This window comes from Canis lupus, chromosome 15, assembly GCF_003254725.2.
Source record: "Canis lupus dingo isolate Sandy chromosome 15, ASM325472v2, whole genome shotgun sequence".
Classification (NCBI taxonomy): Eukaryota; Metazoa; Chordata; class Mammalia; order Carnivora; family Canidae; genus Canis; species Canis lupus.
Window position 1 is genome coordinate 511,105 of NC_064257.1, and position 23,294 is coordinate 534,398.

The window sequence follows — 23,294 nt, forward strand, 5'->3', positions numbered from 1 at the left end:
GTATTGATTCCGTTTTACCTTTAATGAAACCGGCTCAAAGGCCAGCAGGTTGCCTAGGATGGTGCTAGGACCCGGTGTACTCTATAGAACTGGCTCAGACCCAAGGACCCATGTGTTCTCAGCACTCACCTGTCGCCACGGGTTCGCATGTACTGTCAGGGCTAGAGAAGATTTCACCAAGGCGGTGGTGACAGGAGAGCCCAGGGAGGAGGTGGGTATGATTTTCCGGCAGAGGGCCCAGCCCGTGCTAAAGCAAGGCTTGGCTTGCAAACAGGAATGTCGGGGGTGGAGAGGGCTTAGGAGAAAGTCGCGGAGCGAGACCTCCTGTCGCTGGTCCGACAGATCCGGACCTACTGCTTACAACGAAACAGATGCCGCCCCACGCACTTCAGAAACGTTAACTCGCTTAAGCTTCCTGAGGAGCCTGGCGGCGGTCCGAGGACGGTCCTGCGCTTCCCCGAGGTCCTCCGGCGGCGGAGGGGGGACTCCAGAGCCCTCCCTACGGCTCCACCATTTTGCAGGAGGTCGCCGAGGCTCAGAGAGGTGCGCTCCCCGGCGCCGCGTCACCCAGCGGGCGCGCCTCCCCGCCCCGGGGCGCCCCAGGGTCCCCGGCGCCCGCCCCGCCGCGCCCCGCCGCGCCGCGCAGCCCCCGCCCCGCCGCGCCCCGCCCCGGACGTGCCCCGGGCCCCGCCCCCGGCCCGGCCCCCACGCCCCCCACTCGCCGCCCGCCAGCCAATGGCCGGGGGCCTATAAACTCCCTCGCGGCGCTGCGGGCGAGGAGCTGGAGGCAGCCCCGGCTGGCGCGCAGGTCGCGGGCCCCGGGTCTCGGGAGCGAGCTCGCCAGGGAGCGGGAGGCCGAGCGACCGCGTCCGGTTCGCGGCGGGAGCCCCGGGGAGCGGAGCCGGAGCCGGAGCCGGAGCGCGCAGCCCGCCCGCCCGCCCGTCGCCGCCCGCGCACCCGGCGCTCGCGGAGCCTCCGGCGCAGCGCGGCCATGGAGCCCGGCAGCAAGGTGAGTGGCGCGCCCGGCCCGCCCCGCCCCGCCCCGCCCGCACACCGGCGCCGACCCGCCGCCCCCGGCCGCCGGCCTCCGAGCGCCCCCGCCCCCCGCCCCCGCCCCCGGCGCCGGCCTGGAGCGCCGCGCTCTGCCGGGCGGGGGGCGCGGGTGCGGGGCGCGGGGCTCCGCGTGCGTCCTCGGCGCCCGCACTGCCTCTCCGGCTTCCTTCCGGGGCGCCGCGCGGTCCACGCGGCCGGGGCAGGCCGGGGGAGGCCGGGGCAGGCCGGGGCACCGGGGGCCCGGGCGCGGCACGTCGCTCACGACCGCCCCGGCCGAGGCCCCGCGCCGGCTCCTCCCGGGGCGGGGGAGGGGGCGCGAGCGCGGCGCCCATTGGCTGAGCCGGCCGAGCCCCCGGCCCGGCCCCGGCCCCGGCCCCGGCCCCGGCGCGCGGAGGCGGCAGGACCCGCCCCCACCCGCTCCGCGCGCGGCCTGCAGCTGGGCGGGGGACCGGCCTCGCGCGCTCCGGGCGCCCGCCCCGCGAGGGCCCGAAGCGCGGGGGGCTCCTGCGGCCGGGATGCCGGGGCCGCCGGGGCCGCCGGGGCCCCCTTTGCGTGGCGCAGGCCCCAGAGCGGGGAGAGGTGCTCGGAGGTGGCCGGGCCGAGAGCGCACCCACCGGCCCCGGGGGCCCGGCCGGGGGCCCAGCAGGAGCCCCAGCGGGAGGTGCGCGCGCCGGGGGTCGGCGGCCCGGGGTTCCGACGCGGTCTCGTCCCCTGGGGGCAAGCAGCTGCCCGGATAGGATCTCTTTCTTCCTCTTAGACACGCGTGTCGCGCTGGCGAGCTTTGTGACTCTCAGAACGGTTCCTTTTCAGCAAATACTTACGGATCCCCTCAAATGCGTGCGGGGCATTGTCTCTTACCCTCTCGAACCCCTTGCATACAATCTTTTAAATGACTTTTTTTTTTTTTTTGAAGCGCCCCCTCCTGAATTTTCTCAGGTCCTTTGGCAGGGGAGGCACAAGGATGTCCCCTCCCCACCCCCACCGCCACCTTTTTTAAACCCGGGGTGCGGGTTAGAACTGCGCTCCCGCGGGCTGCCCAGGGGTCCAGCGGGACTGCGAGGGGTCCCTGGGGTCTCGCCTGGGCCGAGCGCGCCTGCCTGAGGCCCGGCTGCCCTCTCCGCCGGGAAAGGCTCCTTCGTACCTGTTGAATTCACACAACTTGTTTCACCCCACCCTGGCCCTTGGCCTTGAAATGAGACCCCGAGGGATCCCTGGGCGGCGCAGCGGTTTGGCGCCTGCCTTTGGCCCAGGGCGCGATCCTGGAGACCCGGGATCGAATCCCACGTCGGGCTCCCGGTGCATGGAGCCTGCTTCTCCCTCTGCCTGTGTCTCTGCCTCTCTCTCTCTCTCTCTGTGACTATCATAAAATAAATAAAAATAAAAAAAATAAAATAAAAAAAAGAAATGAGACCCCGAGCATCCCCCCTCCCCCGCCCCCAACCCCAACAGTCCTGGGTGAACCTTTATCCTGGCATATGGATATAACGAAATAAAAATCAAACAAGTGACTCCAGCTACTGATAAGGGCTTGAGACCCTGGAGTCCACATATTTACTGTTTTATCTCGGGGCTCTCGCAGGCCACTTAACTTCTCTGGGCCTCAGTTTCTTTATGAAAGAGAAGGACTTTTCTCTTTTACTTCCTCAAGAGTCAGAACTGTCTTGCTCCGCAGGACCTGGTTTGTTTTTTTTTTTTTGTGGAGTGGATAAGAATATTCTGAGCAGAGACAGAAAAGTGTAGGAGAAAAATCAGTAACCACTTAACAGTTTACTAGACTTCTGGCTAAAATGCCACTGTGTCACACTGACCCTCTGTAAGGAGCCCTACTGGCTCACACGCCTGGAGCTCAGAGAAGAGAGGTGACTTTCCTGAAGTCCCACAGCTCTAAGCAGGGCTGGATTTGAACCCAGGCCGATGAAAAAGGGCTCTCAGTCTCCGCTGGCCCGTCTCACCACACCCTTTCTTGAATTTTGGGCTGATCAGAGAATTTGCCTAAATTCTAAGGCTGCTCTTGTATGAGTTGGTTCTAAATGCCTGTAGCCGGTAGGTGTTTTCAAGCAATACTCCAAGCTTGGACCGCCTGCCCATCAGTAAATAACTTTGGAGCACATCCTGCTTTAGTGGTTTATCTGTATTAATAAATTCACATATATACACTGTTATACTAGTAGATTATATGCCTACTTAAGATAGAAATGGGGCAGCCCGGGTAGCTCAGTGGTTTAGCACCGCCTTCAGCCCAGGGCGTGATCCTAGAAACCTGGGACCGACGTCCCTCCCTGCGTGGAGCCTGCTTCTCCCTCTACTTGTGTCTCTGCCTCTCTCTCTGCATCTCCCTATGTCTGTCATGGATAAATAAATAAAATCTTATAAAAAAAAAAGAAACGTAAAAAGACGCAGATAACAGTTATGGTTTTAAAAAAACACTTTTTTTTTTCTTTTTTTTTTAATGGCTAAACCCTCTCTGGGTCACTAGTATATATTCTGGAATAAAGCCTCTCTCTTTGGAGGCTGCCGGTTTGATCAGCAAGTACAGCCCTTTTGTACAGGATGTAGACCCAGGCCTGGAGAGGTTACCTCCCTTACCCGGGTCTTTCAAGCAGGTGTCTGACAATGAAGTTCTTTCCCTCTCTTTTAAAGTGGGTTTTGTTTTTGTTTTTAATTTTTAAGTAGTCTCTATGCCTACCTTGGGGCTCAGACTCGCAACCCTGAGACCAACAGCCGCATGCTTTACCAACTGAGCCAGCAGGGCGCCCTGAAGTTCTTTCTGCTGTGCTCCCCTTCACCTCCTAGCCCTGAGAATAGACTCCACTGACTTCCCTGCGTTCTGTCCTTTTCTCTGCACATCACACTAAGTTTAACTGAATAGGAAATGGGGGACAGGTTGCATGCCTCCTCTCCCAGCCAGAAGTTCACGCATGCCCCCTCCTGGGCAGCAGGCGAGGACATCTCCCCAGCCCTTTGTGTAGAGTTCCTTGCTGGTCCCTTGTGGTGCCCTGGGCCTCTGTGGGGCCTCTGCCTTCCAGATAAAAGAGAAATCAGAAATCTGCAGAGCTCCTCAGCCCCTCAGTGGTATGAAGAGCATACACTTTTAAAAAATATTTTATTTATTTATTTATTTGACATAGGGATGCAGTTGGGGGGGGGGGGGATTGCGCAGAAAGAAGCAGGAAGAAATGGCAGAGTGAGAAGGAGAGGCTCCCAGGGGAGCAGGGAGCTGATGGGGGGCTGGATCCCAGGACCCCAGGATCATGACCTGAGCTGAAGGCAGACGCCTCACCGACTGAGCCTCCTACACGCTCCAAAACATAGACTTTTGAAGTCCTGTGGATGTGGTTTTGAATTCCAGTTTACTTTAGTTGCCTCATCTGCAGAGTGATGTCATTTTCATTATTAGAGTGTAAGGATTCAGACAAAAATGTGTCTGTCCCCACAGACGCTCCATAAATATTCCTTTCTTCTTTGGACTCCCACGACTCACTGCACTTACCTGGGTCCCACCTGGGTTGTGGCCTCTATCCAGAAGTCTGGCATTCTGACAATGTGAGCTTTTGGGGAGCCCCGGGATGCCCAGGCCTTGAGGCGTGGTTGCTAAAGATCCCACTGGCTAACTCCTCTGCAGCAGAAGTTTGTTGGGAGGCTTGTTTGCAGAGGTAGCACCTGGGTGGGAGTCCGGGCCCAGAGATGGGTCAGCTAATGTGGCTGCCCTGCCTCCCCTGTGAGGGAGATACAAGCCGTGGTGACATCACTGTCTGGTGAAAAATGACTTTCCCAAGGTCACACACTGAGCCTCCTACTGCAAAACGTGCTGCCAGCCTTTCTAGGATGACATAAGAGGGTAAAGGAAAGTGGGAGCAGGAAAAGACTTTCTTTTTTTTTTTTTTTTTAATTTTTATTTATTTATGATAGTCACAGAGAGAGAGAGAGAGGCGCAGAGACACAGGCAGAGGGAGAAGCAGGCTCCATGCACCGGGAGCCCGATGTGGGATTCGATCCCAGGTCTCCAGGATCGCGCCCTGGGCCAAAGGCAGGCGCCAAACCGCTTCCGCCACCCAGGGATCCCCAGGAAAAGAGTTTCTAGTGCATGGCCTAGCCTTCCATTGGACAGATGGAGCAACTGAGGCCCACGAAGGAAAGAAACTTGTCCAAGATAAGGCTGTTACAAAGAATTTGAGGTGTTCCAGAGTGTTTTAAAAAGACACTGTTTTCCAAATCCTTGTCCAGTGTGCCACCCTCCACTCACCCCAAATGAGCAGGAATTCCTGCACTCTAGGACTTTCCAAGCTCCTGGGTGCAGTAGGAATTTAAAGGTTGGATTAGACATAACTTGACAACTGAAATCCTTTGTGAATGGAAACAAAACATGACCTTGGGCAAGTGGCTTTCCTCAGAGCTGTAGAGCTGGACGCCTGCTCCCCCGTGGCAAGGTATGGTGAGACCCGCCAAGTTCCCCAACTCAAAGTGGTGGCTATTTATGTGGGAAGACCCTTTCTATGGCTGGTTTGGGTGCACAGGCAGTGTAAACATCTCCATTACGATCCTTGTCCCATGCTGAGCCATTCGGGGACCCAAGCCTACTTGCCCCGCTGCTGGGTCAGTCCCAAATCCCCCGTAATCAGCTTGTGACTTCAGGGAGCTCAGCTATACCCAGCGCCTGCTGGTCACGGGGTGGCAGGGCCTAGAGCTCTCCTCTGGCTCTGAGGGTACAGGCATCCAGTTCCCCCTCCCCCAGAGTTGGCAGAGCCGGGGAAGCCCGGAACAAAGGGGGAAGTGTACAGCATTGGGTTGGGACCTGCAGCCTCACCCTTCTCCTGCCCCGCTCCTGGGCACGCAGGTCACAAAGCCACTCAGTTCGGTAACGGGCAGCCCCAGGATGGTGGAGGCTGAGAGTGCTGCTCCTCATTGGCCTCCTGGGCCCAGAGAGGCTGTGACCAGGCTGGCAGGTCAAGCCTGGCCTCCAAAACAAACCTCTGATTGTTACCTCCCTCCGTGGGAGGGGTGCAGTGAGGCTGAAGCTCTGTCCCCAGCCACCAAGCCAGGGAGGCAGTAGCCAATGCATAAACGTTGGGATTTTGTAGTTAACTGAGCAGGGCTCCTCGTCCTGTACTCAGGGTAGAACAAGGGCAGAGTTTTGTGTGTGTGTGTGTGTGTGTGTGTGTGTGTGTTTTTAAGATTTTATTTATTTATGAGACACACACACACAGGCAGAGACACGGGCAGAGGGAGAAGAAGCAGGCTCCATGCCAGGAGCCTGACGTGGGACTCAATCTCAGGACTCCAGGATCACGCCCTGGGCCAAAGGCAGGGGCCAAACCACTGAGCCACCCAGGGATCCCCGAGGGCAGAGTTCACCCTCTCTAAGACCTCAGCACCAACCCTTTGCTGGCTTTGGCCTCCCAGGGGCCTTGGCATCCCGGAAGGGGAGAGACCTCTTGCCAGAGCCAGCTTATGGAAGCTTTGGCCACCGAGGCCTCTGCTGGACAGGATGTGTCCCCCAGGTTGCCTAGCCCAGAGCCGGCCTCAGGCCTCAGAAACAGCTCTACCATTTGACCTCAGGGAAGCCACACATCCTGTTGAAGCTTGTTTCCACTGCCGTGGGGGTGATAATCTTATCTCTCTGGTCAGGTCGTAGATGTTTGGAAGTGATAGAGTCAACTATAGAGAAGCATACCAAGTAAGAGTAAACGTCTTCTCCCAGTTGTAATGGTTTGGCATTTCTCCTGAACAGACCTCTTTTTGGGCAGGTGAATGTGGGTGCCTATAACTGGATCGCGCTTTCTACATGGTTCTTTGTGCCCCACACACCCTATCCTGTTCACCCACCCCTAGGTGGGTGACAGGTCAGTGTTTACAGTTGTATCTACTCTGCACATACAAGCCAAGTGCCATTATACAAGTTCATTTTCTCCTCCTTCCTTACACAAAATGTACATCCTACACATTGTTTTTCACCTTGCTTTTCCCCTTAGCAATCTACCCTGGCACTCGCTTCATATCGGAGACATACAGATGTGCTGCATTCTTTCCAACAGCTGCATAATATTCCGTTACAGGCATGTCCCACTGTGATTAAGATACAGCACTTTCTTTCTTCATACCACTCGCCACCTGATGTCTTTTAGGTTTTTATTTTCTGTCTTCCCACCCCCAACTAAAATATCAAGTTTCATGAAGGCAGGGTTTGGTTTGGTTTATTGCCGAATGCTCGTTGACTAGAATAGTGTAGGGAACAAGCATTCAGGTATTATCTTTCCTTAGTAATGTTTTTTTTTTTTTTTTTTTTTTTTCCTTAGTAATGTATTATTAGGAAACTTCTCTTGTGGAGAAAAAGAAGTCTGGAGGGATTGGGCTTTTTGAAGGTCACACAAGTGAGGGGAGCTGGGACTTGTCCACCAACAGGGACCTCTGCATATTCCCATGTTCTGACCAAATTAACTCATCAGGTCGATTTGGTGCCCATCTCACCATTGGGATGGGTACCTATCAGGGGTGTCCACCTTTTCAGATGTCGGGACCTGCCCAAGGCCCATGCACACAGTCCCCCAGGGAACCACTTTGTTGCTTTTAACATCCTGTTTTTTTTGTTTTTTGTTTTTTAAGATTTTATTTATTCGTAAGAGACACACACAGAGAGGCAGAGACACAGGTAGAGGGAGGAGCAGGCTCCATGCAGGGAGCCAGGATGTTGATCCTGGGACTTCAGGATCACACCCTGGGCTGAAGGCAGGCGCTAAACCACTGAGCCACCCAGGGATCCCCTAACATCCCGTTTTAGGACAAACACCTTTTTGGTTACTTAGAGAAGATGCTCTGGTATGACGTGGAAGGCTCGGAAAATCCTGTGCGGTTCTTGTGCTAGGTTTGCACATAGCAGTTCCAAGGACCTACGGCTTCAAGTAGAAGCTGACAAACCTTTTCTGCTCCGTGGCCCATGCAGTCCCTGTGCCATTGTAGCACAAAAGCAGCTATAAACAATATATAAATCAGTGAGTGTGACTGTGTTCCAATAATATGTTATTAGTGGTCACTGAAAGAGTTTAATATCCTTTTCACATCACACAAAATATTAGTCTTTTTTTTTCCCCCTTTTTCCAGCCACTTAAACATGTTAACCCATTCTTAGCTGGCAGGCTGGATTTGGCCAACAGGCCATAGTTTGCCAACTGAGGCTTAGAGCAAAATCCACCCAAGTGACCAGAGGTTTCTGAGCTTTGGCCTGGGCTATCCTGGCTCGGACAGGGCAAGGCCCCAAAGGTTGCTAGGATAGAATTTGACCTACATAGAAAGCACAGGGTAGAAGCCTTGTTTCCTTCAGGGGCCAGTGCCCAGAAGCAAGGGGGAGGACGGGCAGGAAGGGCATAGGACTTGGTGTCAGAGACCTCCTACCGGAAGCGTCACAGAAGCCAAGGACCTTCTGGTTATCCACCTTTTCCTCTCCAGCCTCCCGTTTTCTCGTCTGTGAAGTGGGAGCAGTGTCTCCCCCAGCACCTGTTCATGGTGGTTAAACCAAGATGTGGAAGCAGACCCTGGCATGGTGCCTGGTGCCTCACTGGTGCTGCAGGTACTGATAAATGCAGCAGCTCCCTCCTCTCCTCTCTGCTTTTAAGATTGATGAGTACCTTCTGCCCCCAGGGCCACCGTGGGGTGCAGGGGAGGCTCAGCCATGCAGAAGTCCTGACATCATGGGGAGAGCTCTGAGGAGATGGCCTCCAGAGAAGCCAGTGCCTGAGGTCACCTGAAGGTTAGGCTTTGGAGGGGTAACCCATCACTCTTCTTTTTGAAAAGACTTGGCAGGATGGAAGAGGTCGGAGGGTAAACTGTCAGTCAAGCAATCGAAAGGACTCAAGTTCCAGCCCTGGCTTTTGTTTGCTGACTATTCTGGGAGTTTGCCCTCTGACCTGAGGTCCCCATCTGTCACACGAGACTGTTACAGCAATTCTGCAATTCCTTAGGCTTCTTTTCTTTTCTTTTCTTTGTCCAGAATTTTGTTCCAATGAGATCCTAAGAAAAACGTACACAAAAGAAATGAAAAGAGAGCTGTTATGGATTCTACTCCCCTGCCTCACCCCCTCCTGTCCTCCTTAGAACTGGGGACCAGGCAGTTAGGAAGGCCATGTCGTGTGCCTCTGTGCACATCAGGAAACCATGAGGGAAGCTGTGGGAAGCGGATAGGATGGGAGCAACATCTGGATTGTGCCAACACCTGGGCCTTCCTCTAGCAAGGAATGCCCTGCCTCTGAATGGCAGTAGCCACATGCCCTCCTTCTGCCAATATTGACCAAGGGCCTACTGTAGGCCAAGCCCAGGGCTGGAGCACTGTGCTGGGAAGGGCACATGGGCATGGGTCAAAAGGCCACAGTGCTTAGCAAGTTATGTGACACGGCCGGTGCCATCTGGCATCCCGGTGTGTGGGAGGAGAGGTCCTGAGGCTGACACCTCATCAGTGGCTTCCCGGGAAGGGGAGGCCCCTCGCCTTGGGATAGGGCTGATGGGGGTGGGGGTGTGACGTCCTCCTCTGTGCCACACCCTGAGCCTGGGCGTTTGCTGAACTCAGCTCTGTGGCACTCCTAAGAGAGTCAGGATTTGAACTTGGGTCTGCCTCATTTCACCCAGGAGTTGGGAGTTCCTGTTAGCCTGTGTCTGCCTTCAGAGATGATGTTCTAGTACCCACCAGGGGTTCGATAAATGGCCAAGGTAAAATCTCTTAGGATGAGCACGGCTCTGGCAAAATGGATACACATGGAGCCTGTTTTGCCTGAAAGCGAAATCCAGAAGTGGTTTGTTTTACAAATGTTCTGTACTATGCCCCCTACCCTGGGCACTCTGGCCGCAGGGCTGGGTAGGACCCAGGTCCCACTCTTGGCGGGAATTCCCCAACTGGTGGGTGAACAGCAGGTGGGTATTCTCAACTGCTAGAAGCCCGAGCTGGAGACTGCAGAGGACACCACAAGAAAACCCCGGAAGAGGGTAGGATGTTCTAGAAGGTAGCCTCAGCCCTAGGGTGGTCACAGATGGGTGACCGGGGCGGCATCCTGGGAGTCACAGATTCCAGACTCCACAATTGTTCCCCTTCTCTAGGTCGCCACCAAGTAGTCCATCAGCTTGGCCCCGAAGGAAACCTGTGAAATGAATGGATTTCATCAGGGCCCTTCAGTTGCAGGCAGAGAGCTGGTGGGGGCAGATGCGCTGAGGTGGCCCTGGGGAGAGTGGCTTCCCATCCTTCCCTGATTCATCTTGTCAGGGGAACCCTGCCAGGCTCTATCATGTCTTGACAGCAAGTCTTTAGGGAGAAGGAATTCTGATCCCCCATTTCCTACATCAGAAAACTGAGCCCAGAGACCTCCAGGTATCCCAGCTCCCAAGTGAAGGGCATCGGTTCTCTCCGGCTTTCTTCCCACATCAAGCTGGGTGTGGTGGGGGGCGTGCCTGCCCAGGGGCTGCGGTGGGCTCCCCCCCTGCCCTGACACCCAGCCACACTGAACGCTCCCTGTTTGAGCCAGCGGAGTCAGGCCCCTCTTCCTTCCCCTGCACGTACTGTTCTGTCTACCTGGAATGCAGTCTTGCCACTGCTTCCCCACTTGGCCGACTCTCTGCACGTCCTTCACGCCCCAAGTCCAATGTCACCTCCTGGAAACCTATCTTTGATTGTCCTCAGGCAAAATTAGAAGTCTCTCCCTCCAGGGCTCCCACCACACCTTCTCCCACCTTGGTGTTGGAACTCCGACCACGGGGGAGGCCCCCACCCCATCCTGATGAAGGGTCAGGATGCAGGCCTGCTTCATCCAGGGCCTGGAACCCGGGTCACTGAGTCTTCGTGAGTCCTGGTGCAGCAGCCAGCCCAGGTGGCTCTGGATGTAACCAGGGCGTGGGTAGGCGGGTTTTCTAAAGCACAGTGTGACCTTGACCTGCACCAGCCCAAGGGTCTGTCCTTGGCTTCCGGGAGCCCCCACTGCCAGAGGCCGCAGCTGCTCAGCGGAGCCCCGAGAGCAACTTCGGAGGCCCAGACACCCCGGGAACATCAGAGCCACACTGGAAACAGTTCCTGTGCCACCGGCATGGCTCTTAGAGATCCACGCGTCATCTGTATTACTTTTCACTTATATTTTTATCTAAATGCTTTGTTCTAAGTAATATGAAACCAAGGGGCTCATAAAGAAAATGTTTTGAGTACACGACCCACTCACATGGTTCAAAATTCAAAAACATGCGGAAGGGTGTAAAAGTAAAGTCTCTTCATCCAGCTTCTGCCATCCAGATCCCCCAAGGGGCCACGTTACCCTTCTTGGGCGTCATTTTAAGCAGGTAGATAGGTATGGTCGGCCTCACCCCCCACCCTCAGCCTTTTCTTCTTCTTCCTTTTTTTTTTTTTAAGCAGGCAATGCACCCTACTGTGAAGCTAGCTTTTTACTTAATGTATCTTGGGAAGTGTCCCAAATCAATAGGTAAAGAGCTTTCTTTTTTCTGTATCCTATCATAAAGCCATGCCACACTTTATGAAATCCTATTTATATTTATTCTAATGTGAACTAGAGAAATCTGTCTGGCTCTCCACTGATCCCACACTTTGGACAACCCCGTGGGAGCGAAGACGTGTGCCTCACCTTGGGGGCCTTCAATGCCACTCTTCAGCCCTCCTCCCTTGACCCTCTGCGCCTTGTGACAGCCTCTCCCTTCATCTCAGTGGTCACCCTGTGAGTTTGCTGGGCTGGGGCCCACAGAGGACATCTGTCCCGTGCTCCCCACCCACACAGGGCCGACAGCCTGGGTCTGGAGGCTGCCTGGAGAGCTAAGAGAAGGGAGATGGGAAGGATGGGAACCAAAGGGAGTGCAGCCCACCACGAGGAAAGCCCTGGCCTAGGATGAATGTCCACAGTTGGGCCAGGAAGGGGCCAGGTGGCCCGGTGGGGAGAGACCGTCCCAGCACACACCTGGTGAAGAACAGACTCTGCTCGTGCACTCAGGCTAGCCGGAGCCTCTTCCTCTTTCTCAGTCTCTGATGGGAGAACCTTGGCTTTCACAATCATTGGCCTGACAGCTTCTAGAAAATGAAAAGACGGTACTAGGAACCTGTCTGATTCGCCATAAACGCGGTGCTATCTATGAGGATCTTGAAGTCAGGGCTGCTTCTGGGTTCTGTGGGGAAACTGAGGCCAAAGCCTGTGGCTTGGTGCTCCTGACCGTCCCCTCTAGCACCCAGCCCGGTGTGGCGCACACGATCAATGGTGAGCACCAGTCCTGCTTTGGCGCTCACCCCCTCTCTGCCTCCCCAGTTTGATTCTCTCACAATCAGTTAGGGACCTCATGTCACATCTCTTGGCTTCTTCATGTTGAAAGGCAGAAAAGTCCTCTCCCTTTCTCCAGCAAGGCACCCTACTCACCCAGGGCTCTCCTACCTGCCGGCCTCTTCCCTGCCTGCGATCTTCTTGTCCCAGGCTGCCAGGGGCCAGAGCGCCACCACCTTTCTTCTTCCCCAGCCCTTTGCCCATCGTAGCACGTTGGCCCAGCACTCTTACTTGCCCGGTGTCATGTACTTTTCCAAAGCGCATTCCTGCCTGTTATGTCATCTGTGTCCAAATAACCCTGGGAAGCTCATGGTCTGTGGATGGTTGCCACAAGAGGCACGAGTTGGGGACCCAGGAGCCCTGAGCTCCAGCCTGGCTTTTTGCAGAGCCCTGAGTAATCTGGGGCTTGTCTCCTCTCAGGACTCAGTTTCCTGCCCTGTGAATGGAGGGAGGAGAGGGCAAGACCACATCTCCAATGGGGATCCAAGCAGGATTGAGGAAGGGTAGCCTGCTGGAATTCACAGAACTAGTAGCAGGTTGGCTGGAATCAGAAGCCAGCACTTTCCAATCCAAATCCAGGGTGCTCCCCCCTACCTATGCTGCTCCTCCATAATTTATCGTCCCTCCCCACCCCCCCACCCCCAGCATAGGGGAGTTGATTCCTGGGCCTCCCAAACAGAGTCTGGAGCCACCTGGACCCTGGGCATAGCTCCACCAGAGGAATGAGACTCCACAGAGGGTCAAGACCTGGCTGCAGAGAATTCTAGAGAAGACCCTAATTCCCCTCTCTTCCCAGGAATGAGTCCGGCCAGCCCAGTGTCTAGAAGTCACTGGGGCTGGTGTGGGGCATCTGAGGTCAGGAAGTGGCCGAGTTTCCTGGGAAAAGGACTGGTATGGTGCCAGGAGTCAGGCAAGATATCTGACCGAGGGAACCTGCCAGCCCATGCCCTGCCTTGCCACCTGCGCCCAGACATACCTGTAACAGTGTGGTGTTTTTCCTCTGCAGAAGCTGACAGGCCGCCTCATGCTGGCTGTGGGAGGGGCAGTACTCGGCTCCCTGCAGTTTGGCTACAACACTGGAGTCATCAATGCCCCCCAGAAGGTGAGTGCTGTGCCCTCCTTGGCTTGTCAACACCAGCTTACTCTGCTGTGCGCTGCACACCCCACATGCTCACCCTGCCTCTTGGGTGTCCGTCATTTACATCAATTCACCATCTGTTCCCACCAGCCAATTTTCTGGCTCTGAACAGGTCAAAAACTCTTGGTTTTAGCCTCGGAATGTTGGGCCTGCAAAATGGTGGGGTCTTTCGAAGTCCTCTTGACCAACCTCCACCCCAACAGAGACATTTGTAATCATCAAAGCTATGCTTGCTATGGTGATGCTTCATTTATGTGACCCTCAAGGGTTACAGAGGGCTTCGTGGGGCTTACCTCACTTGCTACTCACAATGTTCTCCAAGGTAGGCGGGCGGGCAGGCAACAGTCACTGTTCCCATCCCGCAGGTCGGGAGAGTGGCCAGAGAAAGGAGACCTGCCCGGCATCACCCAGCTAGGCAGGGACGAAGCTGGTATCCAACCCCAGGCTGCATTGGAGCCCTCCCAGCGGGGAGGTCCCCAAGCCTGTGCTCACACCCATCCATAAGCAGCATCCCCCCTTGTACGGCATCCCGTTCCACTTGGAAACAGCCTCCTTTCCCCAGAGACCCTGTGCCAGGCCCAAGTACAAGTGGCGTCTCACCGTGGGGAAACACAGGTAGTAGGGATCTGTACTCACTTCCTTCTCCCCATGGCACCTCCCACTTGTTCCCTCGAGGGTGGGAGGGACCCCCGTGATCACCCCCAGCTCAGCCCACCTGCTTTAGGGAGGAGAGGAGAGGAGAGGAAAGGAGGTCAAAGGGCAGGGAAGGATACCATAAGGAGTCCCTTCCCTATACCTGCCTTTCACATATGTCTATGAGGTTGGGTGGTGAGTTCCATTTTATGGACCCAGAGACTGAGGCCCTGGGCAGATGAAATAACCAACGGGTTCAAGGTCACATAACTAGTGAAGGGTGGATTCAGAAGTCAGACTGTACAACCTCAGGCTGTCTTCCTGACCAGCTGCTTATCAGTTTGAGAATCTGTACCTTCTTGGGGAGGACGAAAGGAGAGTGGACAGTCTGGTCAGGAGGGTTGTCCTCCTGACCAGACTGTCAGGAGGACAGTTGACAGTTCTGTTGTCCAGAGGGTGAGGCCAGAAGGTGAGTGGGGCTGGCCCCCGAGAACCGACAGCCTGTCCAGGGGAACTGGGCAGTGTCAGGATTCAGAGCTGGTCCTCCTCCAAACAGGCGGAGGGTGGCTGTGGGGGGCCACGCCTGATGCCCGGGAGCAGGTCACCAGGAAGGCCTGGCCTGCTGAGTCATGCTCAGCTGCAGCGGAGGTGACGGGACTTTTCCAGACTTGTGTGAGATGGCGCCCGCACTGGGAACAGCCCCAAGCCCTGCTTTAGCTGAGTATTTTGAACAGCTCCTGCCAAGGTGTGTGCCTCGGAGCTGGCTCCTTTTGGGAATCATACAGATGGAAATTCTGCACGGCCTGAGAGGGAAGTTGGGTTCTGCGCTTGAGTGCACCCCCCTGGATGCTCCCGAGTCTGATGTGTTTGATCTGGGATGCTGTTTGGGCATCGGATGTTTAACACGCCCCAGTCAATTCTAGAGTGTGGCCAAAGTCAAGAGCTCCTGGATTAAGTGAGGTCTCAACTGTGATCGCCTAGTGAGTTAATGACAGAATGAGGACTCCAAGATCTGGGTAGAAGTGTTTTCCAGAAACAGAACGGAGTTGGGTAGGCAGAGGAGAGAGACTGGTGTGTCCAGGGTAGGATGGGCGGGAGGAGGAAGAGGTCTGGGGCCGCCAACAAGGTAAACCCAAGGCTGACTTACAAAGGGACTTGTTGGGTAGATTTCATCTACAAAATACCAGCCACTGGCGCGGCAAGGCCCCGTGAGGACAGGCGCGTGGGCACTGGGTGGGCCCAGCTGGGAGGATGGACTTCAGACCGAGGACAATAGGGACTCATTGAAGAGGACAGATATAATCAGATTTGCATTTTAGGGAAAGGACCTGGGCATCTGGGCAGTGGGAGGGATCTGAGGATGGGGAATGAGAGATAGGGAAATAGTGAGAAAGCTGCTTTGGAATCGGGATGGGAAAACAAACACCAAGCAGGAAGAGTGGGCAGGATTTGGTCATGAGTTTAGTGTGAGGCCGAGAGTGGGGTTTAAATGTGGCTTCTAGGTTTCTGGCCTGGGTGGTGCGGGGCCTGGAGGGGGAGCAGGTATAGGAGGAGCTGACAGGCGCAGTTGGGACACTCCAGAACTGATGGGCCACAGTTGGAGATTGCAGGGAACACCTGGACATGGGGCCTTGTTTCTTGGGTGGGTGGTCAGCTGAGTCAGCTGGGGGGAAACCGGGAGTTGGTCACTGGTACCAAATAGCAGGAGAGGGGGGTGTCCTAGAGAGACTGGGATAAAAGGAGAAGAGTCAAGCAGTAGGGTGAGGAGTGCTCTCAAGTTTCCCAGAAGGTGACCTGGACAAGTCAGCCCCGTGTTGCCCAATGCCAGACACCGGATGGTGCCCCGTTGGTGACCAAAGTTTGAGTGGGAGGAGCCACGTGGGTAGAAACCTCCTTGCAGCCCCTGGAGGATGGAGGGGGGGATGGGAAAGAGCCGGGACGACCCTTCCAAGAGCCTTGGTGGAGAAGAAAAGAGGGTGGTGGTGGGAGGGGTGGTACACCCGGGATGCTTTTTCATATGTGATTTTGTGTTTTAAATGTGCTGTAAGGAATCTGCGGGGGAGTGGGGGGGAGATGGAGAGGGGTCCCAGGAGGCAGGGGCTGGGGGAGCAGAGGCACGGGGTGAGGGTGGGGGGCTGCATTTGGCTGGGAGCCACTGAGAAACTTCTTAAGTTGCCGATGTAGACAAATGCACCGGGAGGTTCCTGCATCCTGGGGCCTCTGGCCCTAATCAGAGGCCATTGGAGGCCAGCGGAGGGGGAACAGCTTAGGAGGACAGGGGTGGGGGGGTGTCACTGAGGGCCCCACGTCTACGGGTGCATTTGGGGGCAGCTGTCTCGGGCTCAGGTCGGGAGCCCGCCGGCAGAGCCCGTAGCGCACACTCCCCGTGTTGACACCTGCACCTTGCACTCTCGCACCGCACGCCCGGCCCCAGCCCTGCCCCAGCCCTGCCCCAGCCCTGCCCCAGCCTGCCCCAGCCCTGCCCACTGGAGCAAGCGGAGTGGATTCGAGGACCTGATAAACCTAACCTGTGAGAGGGGATCAGGTGATGCAATAGTAGGAGGCGGCAGCAGGGCCTGCCGGGGCCGCCCTCGGTGACTCAGGCCTGCTGACACTTTCACTCGACAAGGACAAGGGCTGCGCCAGGCTCTGTCCCAGACAGTCAGGAGGGGTAGAGGGTGACACACGGTCTGAGCTGGGCCCCACCCGGCCCGGCCCTAACCTCCAGCCTCCGAAGACTCGAGGGGGCGGGGACCCCCCCCACCACCACCACCGGAAGAGCCAGAGTGCAGTTAATTAATGCAGGGTTTCCGGGTGCCTCCAGAGCCCAGAGGACGGCAGGCTGCCACGGGCCTGGGGGGCGGGACATGGCCCTTCAAGGAGGAGTTGGCAGCCGGGTAGCCCCTGAAGGGGACTCGCCCATCAGGAGAGGAGAGGCAGGTGGCCCAGGCAGTGGGGACCACCGTGCTGCCGTGTGGTGGCAGGGAGCGTTGCCCGACTGCCCCTGGGGGCCTAAGAGGGGCCCTGGGCTGCTCCAGTCGGCCTGCTCCCAGCCTGCTCCCTGAAGGAGCCTGTGCGGCACCAATGGGGAGGATGCCAGAGGCTGGGGCTCCTCCATAAAACAAGCCCCAAAGGGCTTCCTCCTGGAAGTGGTTAATTAATCATAACATTATCTTAAATGTTTACAAAGCACCTTCCCATAAATTCCGTCCTCACGGCAGCCCCACACGGTGGGTGGGGCTGGGTTATCTTGCCTTCTCAAGAGGAAGCTCAGGCTGGTGAGGTTACCTGGAAAGTGAGAGGTTGAGCTCCAGGTGGCCTCCAGGCCTCCCCCTGGAGTGATGACCACATCCCTGTGACGCCCTTGCCAGGCCTCCTGTCTCCTGGGGAGGAGGGAAGCCCAGCCACAGAGCATCCTGACCACCATACTGGGTGGAGAGAACTGCCTCTCCCTTCCTCAAATGGCTGAGTTGCCGACAGAGATGACTAAAGGCCATTTAGAAACCATGAGATCCTGGCCAAGGGACAGTGTCAGGCATGTCTCAGAATAAGGCATCCTCAGAAACCGGGGCTGGGGCTGGAAGGGGCCTGATGGTGCACTGGCTCAGCCCTCCTTGTTTGACAAAGAAGGAACTTGGCCTGGAGAGCAGACGAGATCTGCCCTGGGTGACCCAGCCTGTAAGTCAAAGGACTAGAGGCAAGACCTCCCATCACAGCGCTCTCTGCCCATTAGGGTGGCTCCGTCCTCCAGGTCCTCCAGGCTCTGGGCTCCAGGCAGTCTCTCCCTTTCCTTATCTCTGTCAAGATCCAGAAAGTTCTGGGTCCCTCCCCTCTCCCGTTCCCTCACTTCCACTAATACAAATCCTTAGAGCTTACTGTGTGAGCCAGGCCTTGTTCTCAGTGCTTCAGAAATCAATTCAGTTGTTTCTTTTTTACTAACCTCATTAGGGAGGCACTATAATCCCTGTTTTTTAAGGAAGTGGGGCACAGAGAGGTTAAACAAGTAAAGCAAGGACACACAGCTGGTAAGCAGCAGGTCTGGGATGTGAGTCCAGGGAGTCTGGACCACCATAGCAGGAATGGAGGTTTTATACTAGGGCCGGATGGGTCCCCAAACACCTTTCACACACCTACAACTGCTACCCAGCTGGTCGCTCTTGCTCTGACTTCCAGGCCAAGTCAAGCTCAGTCATGTACAGACCTCTCAACGGTTTCCCACACACAGTTGCACAATCTCTTACACCATCACAGCTTGTCACAGCTATATCATCGCTTCAGCCCCTCAGATTCATGGTTTTCTACCCCCAGCCCTGTGCTGGGACCCAGTGACACAGATGAATCAGACGCCCCCAATGTTGAAATTTAGTCCCGAGGGAGCACATGTTCCTTTGAAATAAGCTGTCCAACATGGATGGAAGCATGGACGGGGTGTGGATAGGCCCTGCAGGAGCAGAAAACAGGGAGGGAGAAGGTACCTGGCCCACAGAGTGGGGGTTTTCTCCACATTGACGTTTGGGGCCAGATAGTTCTTTGGTGTTGTGGGAGGCTGTCCCACGTGGTAGGATGTTCAGCAGCATTCCCGCCAGTGTGACCAGCAAAAACATCCCCCCACACAGCCTGGTGTCCCCTGCAGGGCCAGATGGCCCCGGGTTGAGCACCACTGCAGGAGAGAAGGGGGAGGGTGGGTTCAGAGGGGTATGGGTGTGCTCTCTGCAAGGTGAGGAACAGCCAGCTCGTCGGGGAGAAGGCAGAGAAGCAGCCCAAGCGGAGGTGTGGGGTGCCTGGGTGGTACGGGGGGGGGGGGGGTCGGTGGGAGTGCGAGGAGGGCAGTGGGGAGCCAGGAAAGGCTGTGAGGGGACCACACAGGGACTCGAAGATCCGTCTGCCGGCAGGGGAGGCTCTGGAGGTCAGGGACCAGGGAGGAGGCCAGAGCGAAGGCCTGGCCTGGGTTTAGAGAGAGGCCGTGTCGGGGCCCTTCCAGAGCAGCAGTGTGGGTGGTCAGAACCTCTGCTGTGGGGTCGGGGCCCAGCTCCTGGCTCCAGCCCGCTGCCTGGGCCTCTTCCAGGCCCCAGAGAGGGGCCCCAGGGGACCTAGCAGGTGGGGCTATCTGTCCAGCCCCACCTGTAGCATCTGCTCTCGACTCCCAGCTGACCCTGGGGTGTGACCGAGGGTTGCTGTGGAGACAGAAACTCTGGACTGAGGGAGGCTAGCTGCGGGGGAGGGGAACACAGGGCCTAGGAAGCCAGGGCCAGGCTGAGGCACCCAGCTGGGCATGCTGGCCCTTTCCTCTTCCTAACTGGGGCTCAGAGCTGAGGTGGCTCTAACCCTCTCACCCCCCAGTAACATCCTAGATGAGAGCGCAGGGGCTGGAGAGCGAGCTCTAACTCTCCGGCTCACAGGATGATCTAGAAGACTGTGGGGTGGAGAGGGGAATCTACGGGGAAGGATGTTGCGACCAGCCAGAGGTTCCAAAGCATACCCCTTCTCTTGGCAGTAATCTAGAATTCTAGATCAAGAATTTGGCAGGGAGGCCAAATCCAGCCAGCAGCTGTTTTTGTACAGCCCATGCGCTAAGAATGGTTTTTACATTTTTAAAGGGTTGAGGGGGGATCCCTGGGTGGCACAGCGGTTTAGCGCCTGCCTTTGGCTCAGGGCGCGATCCTGGAGACCCGGGATCAAATCCCACGTCGGGCTCCCGGTGCATGGAGCCTGCTTCTCCCTCTGCCTGTGTCTCTGCCTCTCTCTCTCTCTCTCTCTCTGTGTGACTATCATAAATAAATAAAAATTTTAAAAAATTAAAAAAAAATAAAGGGTTGGGGGGACAGGTGGAGAAAAGTCTGCACCTGTGGCCGTACGTAGTTAGCAGACCCTACCTGATGCTTTCCATCTAGCCCTTTATTTATTTATTTATAAACAATTCAATTTTTTAAAAAAGATTTTATTTATTTATTCATGAGAGACACAGAGAGGCAGAGACACAGGCAGAGGGAGAAGCAGGCTCCATGCAGGGAGCCCGACGCGGGACTCGATCCCGGGTCTCCAGGATCACACCCTGGGCCGAAGGCAGCTCTAAACCGCTGAGCCACCCGGGCTGCCCGTCTGTCTAGCCTTTTACATACAATGCTTGGCAATCTCTGCTCTAAACTTTGGCTTGTATGCTTCCTGCTGACAGGGAACTCACTACCTGTGAGGTGGGCAATCTCATCCTCAAACCTAGAAGGGTTTTCTTCCCTGAGCTGAAGTCTGCGCCCTGGGGCTCTGTAGGCTGCTGGGGTTTCTGTGCCAGGCAGGGTCTGAGGACACACTCCTGGAGGTGGGCCCCTAGTTCTTGAGGTTCTTTCTGGCACTGTGAATCCCTCAGGATAATTTGTCTCTGGGCACTTTAAAAATGGGGACCCTTGGGATCCCTGGGTGGCACAGAGGTTTAGCGCCTGCCTTTGGCCCAGGGCGCAATCCTGGAGACCCAGGATCGAATCCCACGTTGGGCTCCCGGTGCATGGAGCCTGCTTCTCCCTCTGCCTGTGTCTCTGCCTCTCTCTCTCTCTCTTCTGTGACTATCATAAATAAATTAATTAATTAATTTAAAAAAAAACTAAAAAAAAAATGGGGACCCTTGTCTGTGCCTCGTGCTCCCCTGAAGATGGCACTTCTCTGCTGGAGAGAACAGGGGTAGCGTGCGGAACAGCTTATTCCATGTGCGGGCCGCGGACTCTGGCTCATGCCCAGGGCTGACTGCAGACACTGCCCAGACACAGAGGAAGTCCGAACTTCCTCTGCAGACACGCATGCATGTGGTCCTTCTACAGTTACGGGGCAGGAAGTGAGGGGATTCCCAGGGAGTCAGATGTGATGCAAGCTTGCCACCCCCAGGAGAGCCCCAGGCTGAGGAGGAGCTGTTCACTGGGAGCGCCTGTGCAAGGGCCTCAGCTGCCCAGAGCAGCTCACTTCGCCATGCCACCCCCCACGGGGTCTCCAAGTGGGCATCTGGGGTTAACGAGGGGAGACTGGGCAGCTTGCACCCTGGCTGCTGTTTGAGGATTGCCTTTGTGAGCTGGCAGGGGTAGGATGCTTGGGCAGACCTGTCTGGTTTTAAGGCCATAGAAGGATCTACCCCCTAATTTTTCTGAGACTGTCATAGGCAGGGTTGGGATGGCCTCTCCTTATGTGTCCCCAGTAGAAATCTTTGATGTGGCCTAGTGCATTTTTAAACTAATATTTGTTCCCAAAAAAGTCCTTGAGCCCCTGTGTTTTTTGGTTGGTCCAGATATTAGTGAATTAAAAATTGCCATCATTGCTGGGGAGATGGGGGGTAGGGAGCAGAGATGGCAGGTGGATGGCCAAGCCTGGCGCCTGTGCGTGCAGGCCTTTGGTGCCCTGATGGGGAGTAATTGAGTCCTGGGAAGCAGATGGGAGGCGTCAGGGGCAGAATCCAGGTGAGGCCTAGGGCAGGTGTTGCGTGGGTAGAGACTAGGACAGATCCAGAGGGAGAATTGGCGGGACCTGGTGATTGACTGCGTGGGGGTGGCGGCAGGAGCGAGCGTGTCTCCCAGGCTTGTGAGGAGCAGGTGAGGAGCGAGCTTTCGGGAGCACAAGCCAGGCTCATGGAGGCTGCCGGTGACCCTGTGGTGGGACTGGGTCTGTGGGCTCCTTTTGAGGGAATAGGCTCTTTTTCAGGTAAGGGCACTCAGCTGCGGCTGGGATGGATGGGGAGGTCAGCCAGTGGTGGAAGGTGACCCCAGAACTCCTCCCCATGGAGGATTCTTCTGATTGTTCAGGGACTTGCCGCCTTTCCCGGGCCAAGGGCCAGCTCAGCCCCATGTGGGGCATAGACCCCCGGCAGTGAGAGGACACAATGTTCCCACACCAGCAGCAGAAATGGAAAACCAAGCCTAGCTTCTTCCCAGAAATGTCAGGTGTCAGATCAAAAGGCAGGAAGCCCCAGCACAGCCTCAGCCTGGCCAGGAAGGGCTGCTGCGGGGTGGAAAGGACGAGCCTGAGGCCACAGGGAAGGCAAAAGGGGCTGGCTCCCTACCCTCACCCACCCCCATAAAGTGGTCTGAGTAGCAGGGTTGCTCATGAGCCCCTGAGCTAGCTCTGGACAAGGCTTGGTCCTTCTGACTTGTTACCACCAGCGCACCCTTAACCGGGGCTGGAGAGCCCCCGGGAATGTGGTCCTCTTGTTGGCTGCCTCAACATCTCCAGCCAGCCTCAAGAAGAGGGTTAAAGACCTGAAAGCTCAGCCTCACATGTTGTAGCTCACTTAGGTAGTAAGGCCTTACTCAGCACTTGTTGACTCTTTGCACGCAGTTCAGGCAATTCCATTAGCAGACGACTTGGCAAAAATCAGAATGATACGTGGAGAGTTCTCTTGAGATAGCATCTGAACCACGGGGGCGCACAGGGAGACCCTGAGAACTACAGGAGGCAAAAATTAAAGACTATCTGGGACAAATACCTCTCCCTGCCCCTGTAGAGAGCCCCAAGGGCAGCAGAGTGAGATCGGCAGAAGGGAGAGAGATTTCCACCCCGATGATGGGTCCTCAGTGGGGCGAGTGTCATTTATCTGGACCGTCCCCTTGTCCAGGACAGCTTGTTCTCTGCAGATCCTGATAAATGGAGCATTACTTCTCCCAACCAGTCCTTCTCTGAGGTTGGTTCTATCCCTTGAAGAACAGAAGCACTTTGTTTTGTTTTGTTAAAATCTGCCTTTCTGCCCCCAGCGGAAGCAGGGGCTCCCAGGAGGAGAGCCTAAGTAAGGCCCTCTCCTCATTGACCCTTCCATCCACTCATCAGGATAGGCCCCCGTGTGAATCCAGTAGGCTCCCTGCCCTCAGACTTCTGGGACCCTTTGAGCTGGATCTCAAAAGGTTTCAGCATGGTAAGGTGGCCGGTTGGGCGCTCTGGGCCAAGTAACCATGGATAGTGTGGAAACGAGCCCTAGAGCTGGGGTAGAGATGGGGGCAGGTGGGGACATGGGGGCTGATCTCTGGCCCAAGCCTTGATTTTTAATTAGGGGCTGCAGGGTTGGTAGGGCTTGGTCAGTGGTCTGCACTGCCCTTGGGTTGGTTCCAGAACCGTCCCTTGACTCGGTGACGATGCTGGGCACTGTGCAAGCACTCTCTGTCTCATTAATCCCTTACAGCACTATGACATGCATCCTGCTACTGTCGCCGTCCCAGATGACATGA

At 56.1% G+C, this 23,294-nt stretch overlaps 1 protein-coding gene across 1 annotated transcript in view; it reads left to right on the top strand.

Annotated features, from left to right (window-relative positions):
- Positions 1–722: 722 nt before the first annotated feature.
- Positions 723–23,294, top strand: part of SLC2A1 (solute carrier family 2 member 1) — a 29,014-nt gene continuing 6,442 nt past the window's right edge. Inside the window, 2 exon segments of the mRNA XM_025419672.3 lie at positions 723–1,009; positions 13,342–13,437. Of these exon segments, the coding sequence (XP_025275457.1) occupies positions 992–1,009; positions 13,342–13,437 (114 nt within the window). The 5' untranslated portion in view covers positions 723–991.